The sequence below is a fragment of the Daphnia magna genome, linkage group LG2 (assembly GCF_020631705.1).
Source record: "Daphnia magna isolate NIES linkage group LG2, ASM2063170v1.1, whole genome shotgun sequence".
Taxonomy (NCBI): domain Eukaryota; kingdom Metazoa; phylum Arthropoda; class Branchiopoda; order Diplostraca; family Daphniidae; genus Daphnia; species Daphnia magna.
The window spans coordinates 18,942,681-18,964,619 of record NC_059183.1 but is presented as its reverse complement, the minus strand read 5'-3'; the positions used below and the strand labels follow the sequence as shown (position 1 = coordinate 18,964,619).

Sequence of the window (21,939 nt, the reverse complement as noted above, 5' to 3'; positions counted from 1 at the left end):
GACGTCAGAGACGTGCCGGGCGCAAAACAGACGTGCCGTGCGCACAACGAGTATACCAACGCCACTGTAACGCGAGATCGAACGCATTCGGATAACTATGAAATTTTCTTCGATCAACGTTTGTGCTACTAAAAAAAGCTAATTACGCAGAACTGAAGTGAAAGTGACCTAACTGTTAGCAACACATGTTTCTTTGTCGGTGAGTTTTTTAGGAATTCTACTGCGATTCACATGTATTCGGTGGGTAGAAATTAGTCGTTTTGGAGTATACGAGTCGTAACGGGCGCAGAACCCTGATCTTTGGATTGGCCAAAGTCGGCATGGGAAGACGATGTAATTGACGTACGGTGGTGCCGTGCGCATCAAACGCGCTCGATGTCGAACGTGGAGCGGTCGGTCCTGTTAAAACGCCTACGTGAGCTTTTCTAAACCTGATACTGCCATTATACGCACATTGAGCAAATACCAGTTGCATACCGGATTTTTTCCCCCTCCTCATTGCCCTTTGATCTCAAGAAAAATAACAAGCAGTTTACAAAGCCAAGTAACAATTATCGTCATTTGCGGAAACAACTTTGTCTCTTTTTGTCAGAGTTGTTGTTGGCAAAGGGTTTTTATGAGATCAGGATATTGGCGTTTAACAATGCATGTTTACGAGTGTTGGTTGATGGCAATCCGATTTATGCCCAAACACATCCTTCTTCAAGGCTGTATTAATAACTTAGTATGAACGACATTCCGGGGTATGGATTAATGGCATGCTTCTCTTCCTCTCTCCCCTTTGTCACCCATCTCTTGTTCTTTTCTGCTTTTATTGCTGTTTCATCCGTTATACCAGAAATTTTTAGTCTATTATTACATTCTTCCTCTTCCATGCCAACAGTGCCAGAGCAAAAACAAGAGCTATATTTAAAAATTATGTTGTCATTCGTAAATAATTCCTTAAGTGGTTGTTTTTCAGTTCTGTTTTTTTGTTTTTTTGCGGTCTGTCTTGGATGCAAAATGAACACAAGGTTACTGCGATTACGCCAAGGTTGCAAAAACTCTTTCCTTTTAAAGCGAAAACCAAAAACTCGAATAGCTTCCCAGAGCAAGTTCAAATTTTAATAATTTCTGAACTTTAAATTTTATGTGATTAAGCGGTTCCACGTCTGCCATCTTTCGTCGGGCGTTTGAACCACTGGCTGTTACGCGAATCAACAATCGCAACCACAATACGTTAAACGACATTGCATTCAAACGGCGGTAACAATGTGCCTCACAAGTGAAATCCATTTTAGATTTAAAATCCTCGTGTTATTAACAGAAAAAATATCCTCTTTAAACTGGAATTGTGACGTAGTCGTTTCGTCTACACACTAGATTGTTAAAAGAATTTAACCAATACACAATATTAAACCAGACGATTGAGAACATGATGTGGTTCAATGAGACAACTTGTAAAAGTGAATCAACAAGGTGTGCAATCCAAACTGTCTTATTTATAACGAAAGCGGTCAATGGGTTAGTTAAAAAATAGTTAATTTAGAAGAGCTCTTTCTTTGTTTTTGCTCATTCACTATATGACGATCAGAGGCTCGAAGTTGGTCCAAATCCTTTTCTTTGTCCACCAGCCTCAGTCGAATTTGTGAAACAGATGCTAGGTCACCTCGGTCGCTTTGACGTTGCAGAGACTGCTTTAATTTGGCGATATCACGTTCAGCCTTGCGGATTTCTTCCCCAACCTGCAAACTGTGAACGTTTAGTTTTTCACGAGTTAAGTGACCCAACTTTGTCGTCCTCGGCCGCGACGACGAAGTGCCAGGTGGTGCTTCACATGTTTAGATAATTTCGGTCAGTATGACGGGTGACCAATAAAACAGTTTTTTCTTACTAATCATATACCTTCTTTGGAATGAGGGCCGCTATTTTTGATTAACTTGGAATTGATGAAATCGAAAACGGACGCTTTTCGTTCGGACGCGTTTGCTATTTGACGTAACCGAATCTCGGCTTTGGCTTTCTGGCGTTCCAATCGCTTTTCTACAGAAAGCATATTCAAACTTCCGGCTTCTTCTCTCAGCTCCATGCAACGATCTTTAGAAGACAAAAACAAGATCTGGTATAACGAATCAATTTTCCGGAATCTCTAAAAAGAGAAAAAAAATAATGCCTTTTACCGAGTGATCGGCCAGGAGGAAAAACCATGGCTTCGACTGGTTCGATTCGGCCTTCTCCTTCCTTTCCAAGCCCAGAACCATGGACATAGCCCATTTTCGCCATCAACCGAGATCCAATTCCGCGCGTGTGTTGTTCCCATAATCCAAACGACTCGACACCCGCTCCTCTAGCACATCCGGTATTATACGCTTCTAGGCATTTTGAAGTGAACTGCGAGTCATCGTCATCCTCTTCCGTACTGAACTCCGAAGATGAATCTTCTTCTTGCTCCTCTTATGAAATCAAAACCAGTTAACTATATTTTTGTGGCAAGGGTATAGTAAGGTTATACCAAGTGGATAAACACAGTGCAGATTAAGCAAGAGGACATCATTGCAATGAAGAAATTTTACTGAAAATTCGGTTCCTTTAATAATATCTTCAACCCTTCCCTTGTACCATAGGTCATCTTTATATTTTGCCAACACCATGCATCCCTCAATGATTTGGCTATAATCTGGATCACTGTTAAACAAATAAAATAATTTCTATTAGAGTATTTTGTATTTCCAGTGAAAAGTCATACCTGAGATCTTGCACTTCATCAAGCCTGACAGCATAGCCATGGGAATAATGGCATTTATCATCTGAATATTTACAATTTCCTTCGAGATAGTAAGGACATGGCTGCATTTTTTTGTTAGTGGGATGCATGAAAACTGCTTTTACATACACCAGACCATCTTCATTTAACTCTGAGCCAAGGATAATAGCATTATGATACCCAATTCCACCCCATTCATATTTGAAGGGGACTTTACATTTTACTCCTTCTAATGCTGTAAGCTCCTCCTGTAAGAAGAAATAAAGAAAAGCTCTTAAACTAAAAATTCAATTTGTATCACTTTAGAGGAAAACTGACTTCCAAGTTTGACTCATTTTGGCTATCAGAGGCATCACTCTCTTGAGCTGCTGTGGTTGAAAGGCTCGTTTCCGTCAGCAATATGATTTCTTCCAAATCCTTAGCAACTTGTTCCAAATCCGCTTTTTGTTCTTCTGACGCGACCAGCAATGCATCATGGATTTGCTTGAGCTGTATTCTTAAATCAATTTAAAATTTAAGTTGATATTGAATATAAAATTATATTGTCTGAACCTGAGTTTTGTATAGCTGAAGAGAACATTGTAATGATTGTGTGTCTTCAGACATGCTGGAAACGCGATATCGAAACTTTTACAGAAAACGAAGCGAAAAATTAATTCTGCTCCGTTTTTGTTGCTTTGTGTACAAATTTTCATTATGTTGTCTGCTAACAGCATTGCCAGTTTGGCAGTGGCTCTTAACAGCTACTACAAGAGGCCCTCTGTCGTCCCAATCTCCAACTCTTCATAAATATCTGACCCCTTCAAATGGCGGGAAAATTCTTGTGCCACTGTTTGCAAAAGTTTGTTTTCCACCTCCATCCCCCTTTTTCTCGCATACTAAAAACAAAGAAGATATTCTCCATACACAGGAATATCAAAGCGTAAACAGAAATAATAGCGGCACAAAAATTTCCCGCCAATTCGAGAGGTCTCATAATTGTGGCTGCACATAATGTATACTAGCGTGCAAAGCTTCACCCATTGTAAATTCGCAAGGAGCGACGGTATATTTCTTGTCGCGTCCTAGAGAAAGACATCACGTGAAATTCTTCTCTGGTTTCGTTGAATCTTGAAAAATCTGTTGGGCTGCGTTTCTCGTCTGAACTGTTAAGATTCGATTGCATGCCAGAAGTTTTCAAATTTATTTAGAATCATCATTGACTAATAGAGTTCAAACAAAAATGGCATGTGGAATGCTGCAAAAAATCCTTGATAAGGGCAGCGTCAGAGGGAAACATGGAAATTCATAGTTTGTTTGGTTTTCCAACTTGAACACTTTTGCTTTTGTATTTTTCCATACAACCACACCGTACAATTTGTAAGTGGTGTGTATTACTCTGTACCACTGGGTAAGTTTTTGAGTTCCAACGAGCAGGTTTGGTGTTTGAATAAACTAAACATGTAATCCTTCTTAAACCTGAATGCAGGACACACAATGTGTTTCATGCTGAAAATGCCTCAAGTTCTTGAACAGAAGCATTAGGATGAAACAGGATGGTAAAAATCATCAGCACGAAATGGGTGTTTTAATCCTGGAAGATTTGCAATTGGTGCATTCTGCAAAAAAGAAATCTAAAACTACGTAAGAAAAAAACATCTGGTTTTTCTAATAAATTTGGCTTAAATTTCTCTTGCATTAATGGATGCAAGAAGATATAGGGTCTGCTGGATTGTCTCTTTGGGGGCCACTAAATTGTATTACATATGCACCCAAACAATGTTTCAGTGGTTGTTGATTGTTGAGGCATCTCTACACTCGATTGTGCTTTTCCAAGGATGCATTGGTCAATGGGTTTTCCTCTAGTCCTTTAAGGTTCCTGAAATCAGCCTGAAGATCTACACAGACAAACATCATGTGTAAGAAATCCTTTTGATACTATATCTTTCAAAAATAAGATCACTCTTAGCTTTAACTGAGCCTATTCAAAATGCCATGCGTGACAGGGATTTCAGCGGTTCTAACCGTGGCCTGTTTTGTACGCGATTGGAAGGTGAAATGACTTTGGCTGTCGCTGAGCTATTAACAGAGCTGACATCCGAAGTCACAACACCACTTTTTCTTTTTAACGTCATCAAATCCCTGGTCGTGTTCTTTTGCACTGATGCAGCATTAGCATCGAAAAAGGTAGGCTTATTTCGCATCGACAACCAAATTAGTAATTCATTCTGGAACACGCCCTAGGAAGGTGGAGACTCAAAATTCCTTTCGCGAACAGTAAAAATGTCTTGTTAAGAGACTGCCATAAGCATCACTCAATCCTGATGACGTTCTCGCCGCATCTCTTTCAGCCTATTGGGACCGAAGGCCCATCTTAATCGTACTTGCTGATAAGGTAATACCCTCCCCCTAGCAAATTTTGTTGTAAACAGTTCGCGTGCACGGTGCAGTGAATGTTCAAAAACGATCATTCTGAGGTCGCAGCCAGCCATAGTGTCCCAGTTGGCAAATGCCTCATCATTGATGAAGGCAACTACTTAAGAAAAAAACCCATCTATAGGGTTTTTGAAAAAGTCTGGAGCAGTCCAAAATAATGAAATCGGCCCAAATCTCGTTAAAAGTGTCAAATTTTTGTTGTTCGTTAAGCATAATCTGGAAATGTTGTTTCATATCTGCATTTAACAAGCTTTTTGAGGAGTTGAGAAGACATAATGGAAGTTTGTTCAGTTCAGGGAATAGTGTGTGTCTTGACAGGAAGTTTCTGAATTGCCAATCCAGCTGACTGACAACACGCTCCCAAATGGCTTGACCACCTTGCGCAAAAGAAAGACCAGAGGACGAATAGTCACTTTGATCTCCGTATTTGCCGTGGTTTTACGGCTGTCATCAAGTAGTCTGTCGGACCCAAATATTCGAGGTATATATATTTTATGCTTGTGTTTATATTTAGACATCCCATAAATAAGTTCGGAAAATAGAAAGGTCCTTCAAGTGGTTGTTGCTACATGAAGCAACCGTTCCAATTTCATCCTCGAATTTCCCATTTTGTAAAGACAATTTAGACCACTGGACCGACACGCCGTGCAACAGTCGGTTGAACAACGTCCATTACGCGTACAAGTCGTTCTACAGAATCGGCACTGTTTTCAGTATGCACAACAACAAGGTAGACCTAAAAACCAACCGACGGGCAAAATTCGAAACATTAATATTTCTTCGCAGATGCAAGAAGAAGGTGACCTAGTTTCTCATTCCAGTTCTTCGCGTCATTTGGGCGATATTTTTTTATTGCTTAAATTATGTTGATGTCTTTCGTTATCCCAGGGGAAATTTTGAAACTTGAGAAATGGACACGAGGCGGTCACGTACGCGCGGGAATTTAGCGGGACAGCCTTTAAGCAATCCGTTCCGCTCTGTGCTCTGCCTCATTAGGTGAAAGCGAGGGAGCTTATAGACTGATCACAGCATCGGCCGGAAATGAAATGGCATCCAAGCGCAGATGTTCTTGTCGCACCGACGTATATAGGATAGCGATTTTTGGATGTGTATAAGACATAAATCTCGGTGTGACACTGATTCGTTTCAGAGTTTCTCGACAGACCGGATGTTGATTAGTAAGTATGAGTGAATATTCCCAACTGAGTTGGAGGCTGATGCGTTTCCGGTTCCGGAGGGATGAATGGATTGGAGGGAAATGATGAGAAATGGGCAATGAAACCTTATTTTCCGACTGTCTGATATTATTTCAAAGGCCGGTTTTGCTTGTCTCGATCGATACGCTTAAAATTGGTGCATGCTAAATTGATTCTCCCCAGATGTCGTAGTAGAGCACTCACCTTTAAAGATGACATTGAATTGGTTTGTGGAACTCTTCTGCTGTTCGCTTATGCGCCGTTTCACATAAGGTACAAAGTCTTTGGTTCGTTACGACATGTTCTTATTTCAAAGCGCGTCGAAACGGCACAGAGAGAGTGAATTGTTAGTCTGTGCTGTTTTGTTATGGCAACAACATCCAGCCGCCAGTACGTGTAGTCTTTGTATATCGTATTGTTCCGCTCCTCGCGTTTCATGTTGAGCCCGAATAACGGCAGACACAACTCAACAGCGTGGCAAACCGAAACCAACAGCCATCACTTCCAACTGATTACAAACACAGTAAAAGCTCAGCTCCGTCTTCGGCCCCTCTTTTCCTTCTTCGTTCATTTTGTTTCGTTCCAGTAGGCGTTTTTCTTTTTATATACTGGGGGGTAAAATGGTTTGTATTTTACAAATAAACAACGTCAGGCAACGACTAGGTTATACAAACGAACTCTGCGACAAACGAATAACGAATTTTTGTTTTTTTCCTCTAATTTTCTTCCATTCTTTTCAGTGGCTGGATGAAAGTGTATGCAGCTCCATCATTCCCGGCTGGCTCCGATAATCTTCTGATCGATTGACCCCAATAGTATGCAAAATCTTCAGCGGATGGTGGATGATGGAAAAGGGAACGAGAATAACAACAAAGAGAAGGTATTTTTTTTTTTTTTACGTCAGAGACGAGTAGGGCCATTACGACAAATGCATTTCCAATTCAATAAATAACAGCATATATGGAAGAGAACAAATTGAGACGAAGAAAATAGCGTGACTCGGTTTTTGATGGATTAGCTGTAGTCTTGTCACTCTGTAAATTTTATATGAAATCAACAAATTTAACAATCAATTATCTAAGAATTGGCTTCATTTCATTGTTTTGATAATTCAATTCACGTAATACGATGACAGTGCTGGATTTTATTTGTTTTTCTCATTGAACGTTCCTGGCAGCAATGGACGTTAATTCTATGTCTAATCTTGGACTGTTGGTAGTTCAAGTCATGGTCGAACTATTTGACGCTGCCAGTATAGCGATGATGCCCGGTGTTGCCGCCGTTGTCGTCGAATTCAAAATTGTCCCCAGCTGGCCCGTCTGTTGCGGCGAGAAAACGTTACTGGATGCCGTCCCGTTTATCTGGATCATGTCCCCGTTACTTGAAACGGAAGTGAACGTCTGCAATTCATTTTCTTTGCGCACTAGAACGAGAGAGACAAAAAGGGATGAAACAAGTCACCACGATTGTAAGTGCAAATACATATTTATATCATCGAAAGGTATAGAAATAATCGACATTGGTCTCGTGCTACTTTAGTGCCGTCCATTTGGCATTTTGCCGGCTGCAATATGGCCGGTATCGGTTAGAAAAGGAAATGGTCAGCAGACGATAACCAGAAGTCGATGACCGATGGATACACGCCATGGCCCGCCTTATAGTCGCGAGGCCGTTTCACATGGCAACGGCCACGTGTGATAATCCCTTGCAGCACGCTGCACCGTGTGTGTACAATCGGAGAAACGTCGAGACGGTCTTAAGTTATAAAATCTGCTGGCCATCGGCGTAGGAGGAAATGAGATTTCCAGTGCGCCGAAGACCGCGAACGGCAGAGACGGAAGGAAGTTGATGGACTGATTTATACCGTACTGCTTTCACTCATATGCCGCGGCTGAACCGCAGCACACTCGGCTGGATGCCAAGTGGATTGGACAGAAGAATCGAGTCGACAAACAACAAAGAGATGGCCGGTAAAATATGCAATACGTTTTTCTACTTTGTTATTGATGAACACGGCGACATTGTTTGCATCATATTTTTTAAAGCGAATCAGCCAGGACATACAGAGAGAAAGGACGGCAACGCAGCATCCGCCAATGCCTGCATAAAATGCATCGTCCCAATCTAAACGTTTCGGTGACGCACTGTCCCATCACACGCAGTCCGGCACATCATTGCACCGTGTCGCCTGAGAACAAACAGCTGCTCTATTCTGGGAACGGCCAACCATGTAGGTCACACTGGATGGTCCAACTCGGTTGAGTACGTCCGGCCCGACCCACTGAATACGGACGTAGTGAATTCGGCGTATGTCAGACACAATCGCAACATTTTAATTCAACGTAGAAATGAGCCAAACATCGAGCGTAACGCATGCCGTTTACACAACGTGTAAACTGATGTGGATGGAACTCTCAGGGAATCGCCCATTCGTCATCTTTTGGCCATCGATGGCCTGACAAGGGACACGAAATCGCGTAGGCGCCTTGCGTTGAAAGACATTTCGTGCAGCAGCAGCAGCAGCACACATACCGTCATTCTAAAAACGGCTTCGTCACACAGCATTCGTCAAACGCCGGTTCACTGGTGAATGGAGCGTGAGAGGTGAAAGAGATTGAATTATTTTCACTTAAAAAACTTGTTTTTTTTTTTCTAATATTTCGGTGTCGTGTCGCTTTTGCTGTCCACGGCCAATCTGTGCCCGTTTCCCCATTTACGGACGGTTGAATTTAGAACGTTATAGTTGTCTGCTGTACGAGCGCTGAAACCCAATCTGCTTAGCAACTATGCGAACACCGCCGACGTCTTTCTTATATTTAGATCGTCGTCTGTTGTAGCAAAGTAAAAACACAAACTATTTCATCGTGGTGTCATACTGCCGTTTTGGCAAGAACGAATGTTGGCCGTGCGGAATAAGGTCCATAGCAGAGCGCCGAATCGTCCGTAGCGCATTCAAATGGGCTAGTCGATCGCAAAGTCACTTCATCTCCCATGACCAAAGAAAATGATGGTCTATTTCGAGCAATCGATAAGAGAGCATCAAAAAGGACGGCATCGGGCCTCCTATTTCTACAGGGGCACGTCAATAAGGAACAGACACTAGGCGCGTTCATCGGCGAATTTTCCAATCATGGCTCCATGTATTCAGCGTTGAATGCCAGGTCCATGTAGTACGTCTTGGGCAATCACGACGAAAGATGGGCAGCTATTTGGTTTCCGTCAAGTACAATCAATGACTCGACGTCGGAAAAAAAAAGTTGGTAGACGGCCAGACAGAATAAATGACGGTCACTGAGTGCATCGAGCCATCCGAACGAGTTTAGCTTGCCTTATATAATAGTGTATACTGAATTTCTCCATGAATGATGGTGCGCGCGTAACAGAGACCGTCTTTTTTTAAAAAACCCAAGTTGGATATGTTTAACAACAAAAGTTGGATCAAACAAGTTTTTGATCAATTGGAATTGAATCAAGACCGCAGATAATTGGATGATGTTATCAAATGGGTAATTGAATCACTAATAATAACTTGATGGAAACCCATTAGATAATGTCTTCCCCCTGCATAGAGTACAAAAGGCAATCCTTGTATAGCGTATAGGCCAACTAGGAAAGGATTGCTAATCACGTCAAGTGCTGAAAAGAAGAAGAAGAAAAAAGCCAACAGATGACAGAAGCTGCGGCACCGGTCGGTAAAAACTGTGTGCACCCGACATCAAAGTGGTGGTCAGGAGACACGCAGTAATAGCAGCATGTGTATAAATGACGAGTATATTTAGAACTGTAGGTTCTTATTTTTAGGGCGCCCGACGGACAGAGAAAACAAAAAAGTTTAAAAGTATTTTCGGTGGTACGATGAAGATGTGCGTTTGCCGGCCAGCGAGTGGACGCTCAAGACTTTGTAGAAGAAATAAACAATTTATTGTTTCGTTTCTATACAAGAGCCTCTTCTTCCGTCTCTCGTGTTATTCTCTTATCCCTCCCGTGCAGTGTGGCCACGCGTTTTTCGGCCAAACGCATTCGTCTATCATTCAAAGGCTGCCCCATGTTGTGAAGGACAGTGACGTCATCTTGAAACGTCTTTTTTTTCTGGGGAGGGGGGGAAATGTTCAATTAACTTTCGAAACTTGGTGGTGGTGGTGGATGGCTCTTTATCTATTAGTCGGCAGTGTGTGTAGCTTTCACATTAGCTCGACTGGGGAGACGATAAAAACGAACCCGCGCTGTTTACAGAAAATGAGATCAAACTGGAAAATGCAATCTCTTCGAGGAAACGCATCTTTGGTTTAGAGGTTCGAAGGCACATTCAGTCAACTCGGCAACGCTATTTTCCAACAGCCAATTTTGTGCAACATGACTCGATTGGTGTGGCGCTGCAACGTGCAGCACCTGCTCATCGGAACAGATCAAGGTTGAGGCTAGAAAAGATAAATACCGGCTTCGTCAATGGCCGACGCATGGAACAGTGAAATGAGGACGAAAAGGGCGCTGGCCATCAGTAAGATGAACGTGGTGCACACGACGGCCATGACCACTTTCCTGCGACGTCGCTCTTTGGGAGTCAACACCTCCTCGCCCTGGTCTTGCTGTTGGTATTCTTCGCTGTGGCCGTCTTTCAGCGCGGTCGGACAAGCGTCGCCATCCGCGTTGTTTCCGGCTGCCAGTAAGCTGTTGGTCGGGTACGAATGTCTTCTGTGATAAGAGGCCAGCGCGGAAGAGTGAGTGGCCGGATGACGGCCACTGTTGTTTCCTGCTGTCGAAGCCGAGAAGAGGATCACTGGCGGATCGTTCCACACGACGGCCGGCGCGTCGCTAAAGGCCACCCTTTTCTTGCGTAGGTCGTTCTCGTGCCTGTGGATGATGGAGAGACGCAAACATGGCTCGAGGCAACTCGCGCTGGAACCAAGTCGGATGGCTCCGGCGTCACCGCATTGCTGCATGGCCGACGACTGTTGCAATTTACAACGAGCAGCCATCGGACCGGCTGGACCTTCCGATTGTCGGCGACTGACGCGATTGCGATTCTTCACGCCTTTGCTACGCGTTCCGGCATCGCTTCCGTGTCGTTTGATGCTGCGCGGCGGTCCACTGGTCGTCGCCACGAGGCCGGCCTCCGTTGGACGGTTTCGATCGAAGACTTTTATGATCAACGGCGTTGCCACCAGCAGGTGCTGGAGAAGCAGTGGCTACGTTGATGCTGCTGCCACTGCCGTTGGTCCTCTCCGGTTCGCCATCCGGTTCCAGGTAATGGACATTGTAACGACCCCATTGATTGCAATCGGAGGCGAAATCGCTCATCTCGTTGCTAGTCGCAGACTCTTGTCGTCCGTTTGTCATTTAGAGTCGGTTTCCTCTGCGCACTGTGTCACTCTTATTCGTTTGATCAGCACCAGTACAATCTACGCATATACACTATAGAGTGCGAGCTATGAAAGAGAGAGTCCCTAAAGGCAGCTCAGTCTCTACGATACTATAGGAGGATGGAGTCATCCGTCGCAGCAGCTCTGTAGTTCCACACGCGGAGTCGGAGTGAGGGCCAAACGGACTGGCAAATGCGACCAGTGGGACGATAGGACGCGAAGAGACACGCAAGCGGCCACCATTAAGCGCGTCTGACGGTGAGCGTCGCTCGGATAGGCCAACAAATCACGGCCGCTATGGGGAACCAATAAAACGCCGACACGGCTGCTCCAGTTCTGCATGAAAGTGAACAGGCAACGAGCCAACGTGAACCACTTGACTGACTGGATAAGGAGCCGATCCGTCGAGTTGGACGATCTCGCCAACACATTGGCAGCTGAAGCGTCGCAGGCCGTGGCTTCAACGAGAGCGACACCTGCACGCCTCGCCTCTTGACCGGAACAACTCTCCAGTCGCACCGTCCAGCAATCTTGTGGCCGACCAGACTCGGCAGCAGCACCACTATCGGAAAACGTCGTTATGACGTCTCGCTTGCAAAGCAATAAACCAGTTCCGAGTGCCCGTGAGGATCCAACGGATGGACCGAACAAATCTGTTGGTCTATTGGCCCGTTGGTGGGGGACTTTGCTCGTTGACGACGGCGGACTCGAGCGGATCAAATAGAGGCAGGACATCAATGCAAAAGGATAAACGTCCACTCTATGGAAGTCAAATGGCCGATGCAATTCACGAAACCGAGGACGGGAAGAGACGACGTCCACCAGGAGGAGGAGGAGGAGAATCCGCGTGCGCACTCATGGAAAGCCGCCGCTCAACTGAAAACCTCTTCTCCTCATATCGCCCTCTTTCTTACATTCACCACTGCGAGTCCCATCTGTAAAAAAAGAGAGGGAGGGGGTCCCGAACGACGACCAGGATGCTATCGTTTGTGTGTGTGTGTGTGTGTGTGTGCTACACAGCAGTATAAAGTACAGGAGCAGGGCGGTCTTGTTAGCCTCCCACTTTCTCTCTATCCGTATAGTCATCTATTCTTCGTATCCATCTATTCGGATGGCTATACGGATAGTTTCGTTTCATTCTTTACCGCTAGTGGCTTGCCGTGACTGCTGGATGCGCGTGCAGACAACAACAGCCCATCGGGATTTTTTGTTTCGTTTTCTCCTCTTCTTTTCCTTCGTTGTATTAGCCATGATGCGGCGGGTGCAGGAACACGTACGCAGGTTCTATTCTTATAATATCAGCTGGCGTGCCGAGTGCCCTTGCAGTTGGCGATTCGTGATTTTAGACAAATAAAGACACAACAACAACAACAACAACAAAATAACGGGAGGGGGAATCCGGTTGGTCTTGTATTTTCATTTTTAGCCGCTTTTGTTTGACCGCTGATGCACCAGCTGTGCTGGATGCAGCTAAAGCATGGGACGAGACACCAATCGGATGGATAAAGTGGAACGTGTGGAATGAAGAGCCTCAGATTTGCCACCATTTCATTCCGACATGCTGAATCCCAGCGAGTCTTACGAAACTATCTTGTTGTTTTGTCTATACGTCAGCACTGCATCATCCAGACGCCCCATATTTCTGTGCTGAATCATAAATGCGCTATATGATATGTATTAGGCTATAGTGCACAGAATAACGAATTTCGGAAGGCAACTTGTTTACATATATCTACTGAAGGAGGCCTCACGCTCTTCTTTGTTCTACCTATTTTGTTGTTAATGATCGCACTCGGCAGTTGAGCGAGTGTTGCCCTCATTGTAAGGATTCTCATCGATCCGTCGCTTTTAGCAGTTCCTAATGGACTTTGTGACAGCACGTGAAACAATAACAGATGGAAAGGCCAAGGGACAATCAGCTATCATCACGACGCCTTTAGCCTTTGCAACATTGCAACGACGCTGGCCATCATTTGTCATCGGCAGCAGCTCAAGATGCCCTCCTCTTCGAAAGGTATAACACTGAAAGGATTTTGCCATTGGTTCGTGCTACAAGATTCGAATTCAGCGTCTCCAATCGAATCGATCGCTGCCACTAGAAAACATTTCGCTCCACTTCTTTTGTCTGTTCCCCGATGAATTGCTCATCCCTTTGGTTTGACACACGAAAATGGCGAGGACGGCGTTCGATACTGCCGACAGCAATCGTTCATTAGATCACGTCGGCAAGAGTCACGACCGGGACTGACTTGTTACCGTCACGTATGGGATGTGCTCTCTAACCCTGGCATAATGTCGGCCAATCTGACGATGAGTTACGTGGATTGCATTAGGTTTAAACGCTGCATCTCGCGCCCGAGTTATTCTGTCACGAGTGCAATTTAAAAAACAGACTCGATCGCTGTAATGGGACATTTAAATTTAGACAGACGACCCACGTGATGCGCGTTTGGTCCACTAGTCACCGGCCATCCAAATCCAAGAAAACGACGTGATGTTGAACACGTCGCCAAAAACATGTTTGTCGGCATATTTTTCGGACCAGATCGAGAGTTCCATTAAGGTCACCAACAACAGCCTACAACGTCATTGAAACTTTGGTTCGTTTGAGTGTACATCGGACGTGGATTTTCATTGCACGGCCATCAGTGGATTCAACGATTCACGTTTCCTTTGAAAATCTCAATAAAGGGTTGCAGCTGCGACGCGAATAAGGGAATGTCGGAAAGCGAGAAAAGTTGACGACGGGAGTCGTTGTTGCCATGGTTACCGGGCCCTCATAAATTGTACGCGCTAGTGTATCTCTCTGACGTTGGCGAATCGTATCGACCTCTTTCGCAGTTTCTTTCTCTTCTCCTCTGCACGGCACAGGATCAGACAAGATAGTCGTCGCCCTCTCCAGTTCTGTCTTTGTGACGGTCGCGATCTTGTACCGCAGTCACGCTGAACTTTTGCTCAGTTATACGGTTGGGTTTTGTTTTTGATTTCGTCTCTCTTTGTCTAGCCTCTCCATGTCTATGATAGGGACGTATGAATAAAATATTAAAAAACGAGGGTAGATGTGTACGTAGGACTTTTAAACTTCGGCGTTCGGCAGCGTGCATTGTTTCTTTATCGACGTCATGATGGAAAAATCCTTTCGTCAATACCTTTATCGATCCTTTCTTCGATGAAATGACGAACAAAGAACTGACGTGCAGGGTGTACACAGACACGAATTCAGAGCATGATCGGCATTCTCCTGACAAGATCGACGTCAGAATTTCAAATCATCAATTTGGATTTATTGAATCTGAACCAATATATAGCTGACAACTGTCATTGACAACGTGGCTGCGACCGTCCAGCCCACCTGCTGCATTTCAAAGTCGATATTGCGCAATTAGAACATTGGGGCGTGTACGTTCAAGGTTCTTTGGTTTGCGTGAAAGAGGCCAGTAACTAAAGGTCAATGGGTTTTGTTTTTGCACATCAGTTTTTGAAGATGAACGTAGCCACTTGTACACACTAGACGACAAACAAACATTTTGGATTAATAGGCAATGACCCTGATGATATTCGTGCTGCCTTAGTACTTTGACCTTCACCTCTGGCATCGGGACAAATTCCCGATTGAATTATTAGAATGCCAGATGATTAGCGAGTCAAAACGGGGCTGCATCAGTGCCACTCCAGTCTTTCACGCGTACTACCGTCGTGACGTGTTTCCATGACTGAGGCTGTGACAAGAATCACTCGTGTGATCTCGCTGTCGCTATTTACTGAGGAAACAAAAACAATTTGCCTATAGCAACGAGTTATATACAGACATGTTCTATAGTTCAATTTATGTTCCTAACGTTTTCCCAAAAGTTATTAGCTGAAACCGAGCTGACATGAAAAGTAGTTGAACTGGAAGTCATGGCAACTGTTGCCGAATCAAGTGTACTTTACCCCTATCTACCTCCTAGCAATAACTCGTTACAAATATAAAGTTAGTGAAAACTAATGGACCATCACTAGTCTCAGTGCGCAGACTATTTTTTGAAGAGTTTCTTATAGGTCGAGTGTATATCCAATTGTGAAAATCAGACCGGTAGTTGTTTGTAAAATGTAAAACTTTAAAATGAAACTTTTAAAGAGTTTATCGCAGCAAAAAGGTGCCATTCCCACAGGTGCCTCTGGTGGTTATGCAAGACGAAACTAGTCGGAGGAAAGGAGAGTAGGTAATGAGTGCACGGAGGATGGGGTATCTAATTTTATAAAGCAATAATGGAGGAAGGGGGACGTTCACCACAAAAAATCTTTGCCGTTTCCAAGTATTTAACGCCTCGGGTTGCATAAAAACAAATGCCGCTCACAAGCTGTCCAGATGGATTAGTCCTAGGTAGTGCAGCACACGCAACAGCTGGGAGTCAGAACTGGGGCAACGACTCAACCGTCAACTTTAAATATTCTGTGCACTAACATTCACAGCACAGTCACTTGTTAGACACTAACTTGATGAATATCCTGCCATTTAGTGAACTCCCAAAGGTTTCCAGACGTCGACCCTGAATTTTCAGATCTCAATCGATCGTCACGTCCACAGAGAGAGAGACACGCCCTTCAATTAAGGTAACGTTTCATTTCTTGTGACCGTGAAAACTTGAAATGTCAAGGAAACACGGCACATTGCTTTGAAATTGTCTTCTCTGCACGTAGAATCTCTCATAGTAAACTGGAATTAAGTACTAGATCTGCTATCGAATTTTCGTGGCTTGTGCATTGGACGGGAACTCTAATAGTCTGACTTGTTTAATCTACATGGACAAGAAATCGCATCGCTGTAGAGTGCTGGATTTACGTTCGATTTGAAAGTTTAATGAATGTTTTCATTCAAAGCTTAAAAGATTAAGAGCATTCAGTATAGTATGCAGTTTCAAGATGCAATTGTTTCTGCTCCAGATCAAACAAATTCACCTTGGGATGTTCATCCGACATACAGCGATCTGGCGCCGGTGTTAACAAGCCTGTAGCTACATCTTCAACCGGCCATTGTTCTAGTTTTTGGACGTATTCAACTCGAAAGGGTATCCAATTTTACAATATGATTGTCAAACGCTTTGTGTGGAAGAATGGCCCTTTTCTGGAAGTCGATTTTGCTAGACATTAATCAATGCATATAGATTCAATACGTCAAACTATGAACCTGTCTTGACAAACGCTAGGCAACTGTAGTCTGCTAAGAAATCAATTCGGCGTTGCATAAAACGACCCGACAGTTGCTATGACGACAAGTAGACGAATTTTCAATTGAAACCGTTTTCAGCTGTTTGCGAATGATAGCCAGGAGACGTTCATCCGACAAGCATTATTTCAAGAAATGCCTTAATCAATTGCAATGACGTAACGTGTACAAGTTTGGTTGGTTGCGTCAATGCTAAAATAAAAACCCAATGCTGTTGACTTGAACGACGACAGGTAAAATCTTCAATCTGCGACTGAACAAGTTCAATTTTTATTTCGTTTCTTACCGAGGTCGTCAATGAGTGGAGCTAATCGCAACGTAATGCCGACCATGAAGAGACAGGTGAAAAGGAGGAAGACGGAGGTGAGGATGACGATGCCGCGCGCACGGCGGCGCGGATTATTGCTTTCATCCGAAGACGAGAATGAAGTTTTATTGGCCACCCCAACTGTGACCACAGCCACGGCGGCGATGGCGGATGCGGCTACTTTGACTGACGCAGTTTTTGATCCGTCAGCTGTTGCCCGTGACCGACGGACTTTCTTCTTCTTCTTGTTGGCTGTCGAAGCGAATGGGACGTCGTTGCTTAGTACCACTTCGTATTTGGGCGCTTGGTGCAGTCCAGCCTGGGCCAGCATTGGCTCAGGTGACAACACGACGAGCTCCGGGTTGGCGTTTTTGCGGGCCACCACCAAACGCGTGCCGATTGCGGCTAGAGGTGGCAGCACGACGCAATCCTCGTCCAGCCCGTTGGCACCTTCTGCCGGCCGTTTCGTGTATCGCACTCGCTCGTCGAGCACTTGCTCGACTTTCCGCAGCTGCTCGTCATCGTCGCGTTCATCCGCTTTCGCCTGATGTCTGTCCAGCCGGCCCTGATGGCTGCCGACCGGCGACGGTTTCGGCGTAACCGATTGTCGATGCATGGAACTAGAGGACAAAGACAAATCGAGGAACGGCGTCATGTCATCACTTTTGGCAACCGAGTCGTGGCGAGCGCGGACTCCACCCGAGCCGCCTAGCAGATGAGTTGCGACGGGCGGCGCATCCTGATGACTGGCGTCGCACGAACGCCAACTGCGTTGCTCTCTGGTGTCGGCCAGCAGGCGTCGACGATTGCAGTGTCCACCAGCGGCGGATGACGTTCCGGCCACCGATTCTGAATGCGTCGTCGACTGGCGGAGTAGACGCGGACGTGTTGCTGCGGTGGCAGTGGCAGTTGATGCTTGTCGATGCTTTTGATATTGGTAGTCGTATTGATTGTCTGAAAAGCGTTTGACGATGGACGACGACGTGGCCGATGGGTTGTTACCTGATTTGCGTTTGCCCCCCGCGGCGGTGCCGGAAAACTGGTGGAGCGTCTCATCCGACTGATAATAATGATTCAATTTGTGGTAGGAGAGTTGGCGGATGAGTTCCGCACCGGATGCTCTTGTGGCTATGGATGTGGCGGATGCTCCGCTTGCCCCGTAGCTCAACCTCGGCTCTCCCACCAGTTCCTTCTTCCGCTCTGTTTCATTCGTCATTTCCGATAATTTTCACACAAAATTCATCGATTGAGGCTCTACTTTAAGGCCTCATCCATCCGAGTTTACCTGCTCCCTTTTTGTTTTTGTTTTTTTGTCTTTTAAACGTTCATTTTCGTCTGTCTGTTTTCAGATTTATTAAGTCTGGCCTTTTATTCTGGGGCAGTCAATAGTGTTGCATTATTGGCGTGTTCGTCGGTAACTCATTAGGAGAAAGGTGATGGCCGTTCGCACATAGCAGAAGAATTTATTCTACCGGCCCGATCCAATCAACAGTCGCGGCCATTGATTTCTCGGCGGCGCGCTTGCGTCGTCCGCCTCGTTCGCAAACTCTTCCCAAGTCGCAGGCGATTCTTATCTTTCCTATCACAACGTGCAGCCTAACGGTAATTTCGACATTTATTAACATGACACTAGCAATTGTGAGCCACTCATTTCTTTTCACTTTCGCCAAGGTCTACTCCTTGATCATCGAGTCTTTGTCCAAAATGTCGGACCTGATAGACTCGCCCCTTTCGGGGGGGCGACTCTTTAGCCCCCGTCAGCAGTTGATGAAAGAAATGACAACTGCAACTGTTGCTGCGCGATGGTCTAGTGAGCACAAGTTCCGAATAAAATAGACATGGGTCAGTTCCAACCAGATGGGGCAAAGGAAAACCAATTATCGAGCATGGACTTGGAAGCCCCGACACCAGGTGTGCGTCAATAAATCGACCGAGTAGACGACGCTGTTGGATTATCGGACGATGGACTCGAAGATGCGCATCACTTTCATCTAGACCCCGTGTCTCCGTCTTCTGACGAACGATGGATGACAATATAGGAAGAACTACTCGAGACACAGCACACGAAAAAAAAAAACTGAAGACTTGGAGATGGTGCGGTGATTGAGCACGTTCTACGCTATGCGAATGAATAGAAGATAGGAGACCAATGTTCAAATGGAGTCGGCCATTGGAGAAAGGACAACGACACGACCACCGTCTACGAGTCTGCTACAACGACTGAAAACTCTACTACAACGACAGAGCTCACCTGGCCAACCACCACCACACGCTATCACCACTCTGCTGATGTTTCCTCTCTCTCTCCTTCTCTCTCTGCCCTCTTTTCTCCTTTTCTTTGAATCCTGCCCTTTCCTTGCTATCTTCTTCTTTTTCTTTTGCCCTCTAGCGCCTTGACAGTGTGTGCGTGACGCAGCAGCATCACAGACATCGACGTCTTGGGCAAAACTATACTTTCACACACACACACTGTATAAACTACACGGCAGAGTGTGTGTCCGCTGCGCCTACGTGTCCCCCGGTTCGATGTGTGAAATGTAAGTGCTGCTGGGAACGGGACTGATGCTCGGCTGAGAGTGTCGAGTCTTTGTATCTCGTATGGGAATGTGTGACATGTACAGCAGGGCCCATGTGGAAAGGGCCTGGTGCGTATCAAGGATGGCTGCATCCATTGCATTATGTCTCTCACGCACAGTCTACTTGACAGCTAACGATGCAGATTTCTTACTTGGTTTCTCTTTCGCAAGCTGCTGTTTATGCAGCATGTCTTATTTGCCACGGCTCAGCTGCCATGATTGTTGTTGATACGCGCGTTAGGGAGACGTGCGCTGTTTGTTTTGAGATCAAGTCAACGTCATCGCTGATCAAATCAAGTATATGCTCTTAATGCTCATTATTTTTGGGACATGTGACATTAAACCAGCGTTTCATTTCTAAACTTGACTTTGGCAAACGACCCGAGCGTGGCCACCGAAGACGACGACGTCGACATCAACATCGACATCAAAAGGAAGGAACCAGAGTCGAGCCCGAATCTGTCCTCTCTGCATATATCGTGGATTGGCATTGAAAGTGAGCTGGGCTTCGCAGTGGCACTGAAACTCGAACCTGGATCCTATCCATTATTAGGCTGCATGCTGACTAATAATGCTAAGGTAATTCTATATAGACCGTGATGTCTCGTTGACCATTAAATCTAATAACAAGATGGCGGAGTAGACGGGCAAACGCGGTGCGATTCAACTCTACGCGACTTGCATTTCAAATGCCGCAGTTTAATTCTTTTATCTTTGCTTACTCTGAGTGGCAATATCAACCAAGTTGAAATTCGATCGATTATCGTGGGTGTGCAGTTGTCGCTTCAGATCCTAGACCCTTCGTGTAATTGCACAATGGCTGCATCCAGCGTCTGACAGAGATGGGACATGGAAGTCTATTGTGGAAGAAAATATGGGGCGTATGAAGAGTGGGACACATCGAGTTATGAAGAGGCAGGCGATGGTGAAAGCTTCGACAAAGACAGAAGAGATGACGCTGAGGATTCGTTTTGCATACAGTTGGTGCTGGTGCCAACTTTTAAGTGACATGTAGCAGCACTTTGGTTGTCGATTTTCTTGACTGTCTATTGAAGACATCCAACCAAGGACACATTTATTAATTATCATAACATTATCCAGCTGTACAGTTCTCGTTATGTAAATGGCTTTGGCGTAGACAATTTCGAGTCTGAAAGGTTAATTAAGCATTGAGCGGAATTCTTTGATCTTGCTCAAACTACTGGTTTGAACTGAGTGTTGGATCGCTTTAAAGTCGGTCGATGAAAGGAGCTTTGAATATTCGATCCTGTTATTTCAAAACATTTTTGCGCAAATCGATATGAAGGCCTACAAAGTCTCATATCTAATCCTATATCACGATGCGTCGATTGGCTCCATTTCAGTCGTTTATCATTGAGATGCCTCCAAGCAGCAGACGGTAAATTACATCGCTAGGCGTAGCGACGTTTCTAAAGATTATTGATGGAGACACAGAGGATGTGGTGGATCAGGGAACTATAAAAATCCATCCTTTATTTTTACAATCTTTTTTGCAAACGCCACGGTACACAACTTTTTGTTCAAAGCGGAAAAGTAAACTAAACAAAGGGGAAAAAATATCCATTGGTTGAGCAAACTGATCCGAACCCCAAGGTTGTGCAGATCGAGGATAGTTTCAAAGTATATACAGCCCTCTTTCTCTAAAAATACATTTGAACGGGCATGAAAGTTGTGTATTTGGCTCTCAATTGGAAAGAACGTTTTGTCGTCCGACTATATATTTTGTACGTACACGTACCGTACGAGACGATATGCTTTGGCAAGTCTCGACACTTCAAAAGACGTTCATCTTATTCTCACACATTTAGATGCAACTGCACCTTTTTCTTGCTGTTTTTCGGCCTAGCATTTCTCTTTTAGGGGACATCGTATCGACTTGGTGGTCCTGAGACGATGTATTATAGCTTCGAATACATCAGATTTGCTCGGTTTTATTTTATCTCGTTCTGATGCTTTGACAGCAGGCGATTATGCGAAACCATCGGCGCATGTAGGATTACGTTTTCTTGTCTTTTTCTTCTTCCGACACTGGCGATAAAGCGAGGCGTCTTATAGAGAATGCTGCGATGTCAATTTATCGTTGGATGTAGCTCGCATACAAATCTTAAAAAA

General features: G+C 44.9%; 2 protein-coding genes and 3 long non-coding RNA genes across 17 annotated transcripts in view; 3 read left to right on the top strand and 2 right to left on the bottom strand.

Annotated features, from left to right (window-relative positions):
- The first annotated feature begins 219 nt into the window (after positions 1-219).
- LOC123469656 lies at positions 220-1,403 on the top strand. Its single transcript, XR_006642946.1, has 2 exons — positions 220-1,245; positions 1,307-1,403. It is a non-coding gene; the product is annotated as an uncharacterized LOC123469656 (long non-coding RNA).
- A 58-nt stretch (positions 1,404-1,461) lies between these two features.
- Positions 1,462-3,456, bottom strand: LOC116916475 (zinc finger CCCH-type with G patch domain-containing protein). Of its 3 annotated transcripts, none has more exons than XM_032921727.2 (7): positions 3,296-3,456; positions 3,062-3,232; positions 2,726-2,991; positions 2,492-2,664; positions 2,160-2,432; positions 1,885-2,076; positions 1,462-1,810 (listed from the first exon to the last, which is right to left on the bottom strand). In XM_032921727.2, the coding sequence occupies exons 1-7, from the start codon at positions 3,347-3,349 to the stop codon at positions 1,509-1,511; spliced, it is 1,431 nt and encodes a 476-aa protein (XP_032777618.2). In that variant the 5' UTR covers positions 3,350-3,456; the 3' UTR covers positions 1,462-1,508. The 3 variants fall into 3 exon arrangements, with proteins under 3 accessions (XP_032777618.2, XP_045024731.1, XP_045024732.1); XM_045168796.1 differs by having other exon boundaries at positions 3,062-3,239; positions 3,296-3,453; XM_045168797.1 differs by having other exon boundaries at positions 1,462-1,724; positions 3,062-3,239; positions 3,296-3,453.
- Positions 3,457-3,584: 128 nt separating this feature from the next.
- LOC116916480 lies at positions 3,585-10,905 on the top strand. Of its 9 annotated transcripts, none has more exons than XR_006642944.1 (9): positions 3,585-4,133; positions 4,212-4,366; positions 4,438-4,641; positions 4,729-4,909; positions 4,967-5,117; positions 5,450-5,639; positions 7,095-7,822; positions 7,894-10,095; positions 10,156-10,905. It is a non-coding gene; the product is annotated as an uncharacterized LOC116916480 (long non-coding RNA). The 9 variants fall into 9 exon arrangements; XR_006642937.1 differs by lacking the exon at positions 10,156-10,905 and having other exon boundaries at positions 3,589-4,133; positions 7,894-8,324; positions 8,400-9,216; XR_006642943.1 differs by lacking the exon at positions 10,156-10,905 and adding an exon at positions 5,776-6,336 and having other exon boundaries at positions 3,589-4,133; positions 7,894-9,216.
- LOC116916474 overlaps positions 6,961-21,939 on the bottom strand; it is an 18,747-nt gene continuing 3,768 nt past the window's right edge. For 2 of the 3 annotated variants that reach the window (XM_032921725.2, XM_032921726.2), the window contains one exon: positions 6,961-7,777. In XM_032921725.2, the coding sequence (XP_032777616.2) occupies positions 7,575-7,777 (203 nt within the window). In that variant the 3' untranslated portion in view covers positions 6,961-7,574. Of the gene's footprint in view, positions 7,778-17,209; positions 18,447-21,939 lie in introns of those variants that run through there. The other variant, XM_045168794.1, reaches the window with a different exon arrangement.
- The window catches only part of LOC123469655, a 23,569-nt gene continuing 13,297 nt past the window's right edge, over positions 11,668-21,939 (top strand). Inside the window, exons 1-3 of the long non-coding RNA XR_006642936.1 lie at positions 11,668-16,310; positions 16,641-18,832; positions 18,902-20,385. This is a non-coding gene — a long non-coding RNA (uncharacterized LOC123469655). The remainder of the gene's footprint in view (positions 16,311-16,640; positions 18,833-18,901; positions 20,386-21,939) is intronic.